The sequence below is a fragment of the Ascaphus truei genome, chromosome 4 (assembly GCF_040206685.1).
Source record: "Ascaphus truei isolate aAscTru1 chromosome 4, aAscTru1.hap1, whole genome shotgun sequence".
Classification (NCBI taxonomy): domain Eukaryota; kingdom Metazoa; phylum Chordata; class Amphibia; order Anura; family Ascaphidae; genus Ascaphus; species Ascaphus truei.
The window spans coordinates 227,050,453-227,055,452 of NC_134486.1; the positions used below are offsets into that span (position 1 = coordinate 227,050,453).

The 5,000-nt window shown below is 43.2% G+C and overlaps 1 protein-coding gene across 1 annotated transcript in view; it reads left to right on the forward strand.

The window, feature by feature from the left end:
• The window catches only part of NOX3 (NADPH oxidase 3), a 131,575-nt gene that overhangs the window by 14,818 nt on the left and 111,757 nt on the right, over positions 1-5,000 (forward strand). Inside the window, exon 4 of the mRNA XM_075596960.1 lies at positions 4,578-4,662. Within this exon, the coding sequence (XP_075453075.1) occupies positions 4,578-4,662 (85 nt within the window). The remainder of the gene's footprint in view (positions 1-4,577; positions 4,663-5,000) is intronic.

The window sequence follows — 5,000 nt, forward strand, 5'->3', positions numbered from 1 at the left end:
TTATAAGGCCATTTCCAAATTATTTAAAGTTCATCATTCTACAGTTAGAAAGATTATTCAAAAGTGGAAAACATTCAAGACAGTTGCCAATCTTCCCAGGAGTGGACATCCCAGCAAATTCACCCCAAGGTCAAACTCCTCTGTATACCAAAGTATTCTAGAGTCAAATGTGAGACCATCTGTCCGACAGGTAATGCTTGGCCGAAATTGGGTCATGCAACAGGACAATGATCCCAAGCACACCAGCAAATCTACAACAGAATGGCTGAAAACGAAAAGAATCAAGGTGTTGCAATGGCCCAGTCAAAGTCCAGACCTCAACCCAATTGAAATGCTGTGGCTGGACCTTAAGAGAGCTGTGCATAAACAAATGCCCACAAACCTCAATGAACTGAATCAACGTTGTAAAGAAGAGTGGGCCAAAATTCCTCCACAACGATGTGAGAGACTGATAAAGTCATACAGAAAATGATTACTTCAAGTTATTGCTGCTAAAGGTGTTTCTACAAGCTATTGAATCATAAGGTGTACTGTAGTTTTTCACACATGGTTTCTCCATTTTGGCTTTATTTTTGTTATATTTTTTTTACACATAAAACGCATAAAACACTGCATGTATATATGTACACACAGTCTCTACTGTATGCACCATATACACACACACAATATATACACAATACACAAATAATCCAGGCTCACTGACATCCATTAGCACACAAACTGCCAAACCGGTCTCATGTAGCATCCGTCTCCCTTCCCTCAGTGGGAGGTCCTTGATGGCCTCAAATTGCAGCAGTACTGAGTGAGGACCCTCCTCCCCAGCTCGATAAAGCCTCCTCCAGTCAACTGCTCCTCCTCAGCTTCTTACCTTGTCGGCATTGGGCACCATGCCAATTGCCTGCAGCTGCATAAAACAAATTGTGCCCAGCACACAATGGCTGAAATAGGACTGGCCCAGGGGACAATTATCCTCTTGCCCCCCTGGCCAGTCCGCCCTTTCCCCTGGGCTACTTTACTGGCCATGCACTGCTTTACTAATCGCTATGGCAAACATGGGGTTAACCCCTACCAATCTCCCACCTCCCCAGGATGCCTAACCACCCTCCCAGGGCAATTAGCCCCAACACCTTCCCTATCACCACACCTACCCCCACTAGACTAATGAGCAATAGCCCTATTAACCAAATGTGGTTACCAAACTAACAAATGGGGGTGCAAATTGGAGCGATGAGCTTGATTTGCCTGAGTACATAAACCCCCAAGTATGTGTGACAGCTTACTTAGATTAGAAAATATCTAACCATTGTTTGACGGTATAACTTAATTTTATGTTGTTCAAGTTGCAAACATTTAATTAATTAAAAATATTCAGAGAAACGTATTTTCAACTTACTTTGGCTATGTGTATAGTATTTGTTGTTCACAGTTTAATAATAATAACCAAAAAAAAAGATTTAATCATCAGACTGGGGAATCTACAATAGGTCAACTGGTGAATTATATTTTAGGGCAACCTCCAACTCCCCTCTGCAATTGGTGAGTGGGAAGGGGGGGGGGTAGGGGGTTATGTTAAAGACCCGCTGTTGTCGAGTAGGAGTTAGAAGAAGGTGTATGAGGTTTCACAGTTGTGGAGGGGGGAGGAGATATGATTGTCAAGTGCACATAGAGTGGAGGAGTAGCCCAAGAGGTGTCAGGGAGGAGAGGGGTAGCCTGATAAAGTAATGGGGGCTCAAACATCCAATCTCTGGTAATTTGCTTTTCGGACCAGTCTGGTCCTGGGTCATTTATGTAAATACTATTAAGAGACTATTTTTGGAATGCATATTTTAAGAGAATAAACAGAACCTACCTATCTTTACCTTGACAAATGATATTGCAATATATGACACTGTTTGTGACATACAGATTGTAACGCGTAGCTCACCACAAACGAAGCGCAACGGCGGTGCTGAGGTAGGGAATTGGTTAACGCCAACCCACAGCCATGCGGGCGCGCCTAGGATGTAGAGTAGTCATTCAATCCAGGTCAGGATTACGGATTGGAGAATAGTTAAAGTACTTGCCAAGTTCAGGAGCGGAGAGTTGCGGATTGTCGGGGTACGTAGCCAGGTTCAGGTTTAGGAGAGTATCGGATCGTTGGAGTACTTAGCCAAGGTCAGGACTGGAGACAGGAGAATGGTCGTACAAGCCGGATCAGGAGTGGAGAGAAGTGGAGTCCAAGGTACTAGCAGGGTTCAGGCTACAAGAGGTTAACAGGCAGGCAATGCAAGGGTCTCAGGAACAAGAATGTAGCAAGGCACGGTGTCACACTTGACTATGCTCAACAAGGAATGAGAGAAGACTGAAGGTATATAAAGGTGGAGCCTCCAATAGCCAGCAAGGGCGGAACCAGGAAGTAAACACTGATAGGCTGCTGGTGCACACAGGTGTGCCCTATGATGCAGCCTAATCGGGGATGGGACTGCTCGCGCGCCGTCCTGCATGCGTCACGGAGATCCGGGACGGAGCATGGAGCGCGTCACTCCCACGCCGATTCTGAGTGACCTTAGGGCAAGGGGGTGGGATCAATCGCGCATCGACCCACGCATGTCACGGAGGTCAGGGGGTGGAACCGAGAGCACGCGTCACTCCCACGTTGGTCCTGTCCATCACCAGAGCGGAGGCGGGGCTTGTACCACGCGTCAGCAGGGAGGCAGGCCGAATGCACCCGTCATGCATCCGCGGACGGGGGATCAGGCCGCGCAAGGTCCGCGCGCGCACTGGGACCACGAGACCGCGCATCCTGAGTGTCCGTCACGGAAGGCTTGTTGGGGTGAGGAGATGGTTTGCAACCACCAGGATGGCGAATCCTCAAACAGATGTAGTCAGCGTTATTGTTCTTAGTGATAACACAATATATCCTGTTATATATCACAGTATCACAGGGTATCCATAGGATTCAGTGGCAGTGTTTTAGCACATAATATCAAAACCTATTCCACTATGGTATATCCCAAATGGAACAATGAAGCGTGCTTTATCTGTAGGCCTGTAATTTGTTTCATATGTCTAGGGTATGGGGGTTGTGTATCAAGGGTTGAAAACTGGAGCCCCTTATGTCTTCTTGATTTTGCATTAATGTATCAATGTGCACCAATGAGCACTTTGGAGAATGGGTATAAGAGAAGTTAGACGAGAAGATAGTTACAATATTAAAAGTAATATATTTTAATAATATATTTTATTATCAAAACTTTCACGTATAGCTGATGCTTGTTTTCCTTTCTCTTTAGGTCAAGTAAATCCAGCAGGTATAAGGAAGTAATAACTACAGATGGGCATATTTTTTATTCGAATATGAATCCAACATGTATTGGCTAGTTCCTTTCAGCCGTGGCATTTCGTGGATCAGTCTTAAAGTCAAATCCACCGGGTTTTTTTTTCGAGCAAGAGGAGTTCCATTTGAGTAGTGACTACACTTTTAGGAAGTGTGCGATATGACTCTGTGGCAGGACAGCCTGTAGCCGAGGTCAAGGAACAGTCCACACGTGTAGTTTCAGGATAAATGAAAACGTTCAGTGGCTTTATTTCTCCACAGCAACATAACATGCGGGTACACTGTCCCTTTAAGCAAACAAATCCTGCTCCACGTTGGGAGAAAACTGACTAACACAGCAGTCCTAGCTAGCAGGCTGGCTGGCTAAACCATACCCAAACTGTAAGAGTCTTTTTAAGCAGTCATGCAAACAAATGAAAGAAATCTTACTTTGGCTGCAGTAAGTAGTGCTGTATCCTTCTGGCTAGCAGCACATCTATCCATGTGCTCTCATCTGAGACAGACAGCTACTGTTGGTAACAAGATCCTTTATGTACCTTGCTGGCTCTCAGGTGTCAGCTTACATCATGATTAGCTAGCTTCCACCTGAGTTAACCCTTATGAGTGCTGGATGAAGCACTCAGACATATGTTTCCCAGGCATAACTGATAGGGGTTGACTTCACCCTGTCACAGACTCATTTAAATATACTTTGCATAGCCATTAGCAGATCTCCCAGGGTACCTCAGGAGTGCTCATTTTTCAGCACAGGCATCTGTCTCATTTATTTGGAGGAAGGTTTGCGGGGATATATATATATACACAACTGGAGACAGTACTAAAAATGAACTCCTCCCCTTCCATTAAAATTCGCAGGGCAAATTTTCAGTGATAAAAAAAGAATCTGAGTGGAATTAATGTAATGGCAGATTCAGATGTATGTGCTCAGATTTTTTTGTCTCCACAGATGCATTTTGGTGGGGGGATTGGATTTGGTCTAAAAGTCTAGGAAAACCGGAAATGAGTTTTGAACCAGTCCACCTATCTCTAGTAACCTCTGCTCCTCAGAAGTCTGTGTCAAATGTAAAAAACTAAATTAGCAAGGTTCATAAATACGGCGCTGGCACAAAATCATGCAGATGAAAATATTTGGCACCATTTTGATACATACTGTATTACCCAATATACTTTAACTACAAAATGAATATGGTCTCGTAATAATGTATCAGCAGTTGCAAACATGTACAGTTTTCATTGATAACTCATTCATATTTTCTTTTAGTGTTGCAGAGGAAATGTTAGAAGACTACTTGACAAAAATATCACATTTCACCGACTAGTTGGTTACATGATCGCTTTGCATGCAAGTAAGCAACCTAATTCATTATGTTTCATTATTCAATGAACCTCTCTAACAACAAATGGGTAGAAAACAACAGCAATTATGTATTGTTAAAGAATTATGTTATGACATAAGGAAGTTATTTGATACATGAATAATATATATATATATATATATATATCATCAAAATTGTATGTCAACTTTTTCTTGGAGTAAGAATGAGGTGGGAAGATGTTGCTAGCCTGTGATTCGGAGTGGTCCTTAAATGTGATATGCCTCTTTAGGACCAAAGTGAACTAATGCTACTGACATGTTGATGAGTTTATATCTGAGTGATTGACACCTTTCTTAGGCTATAATTTT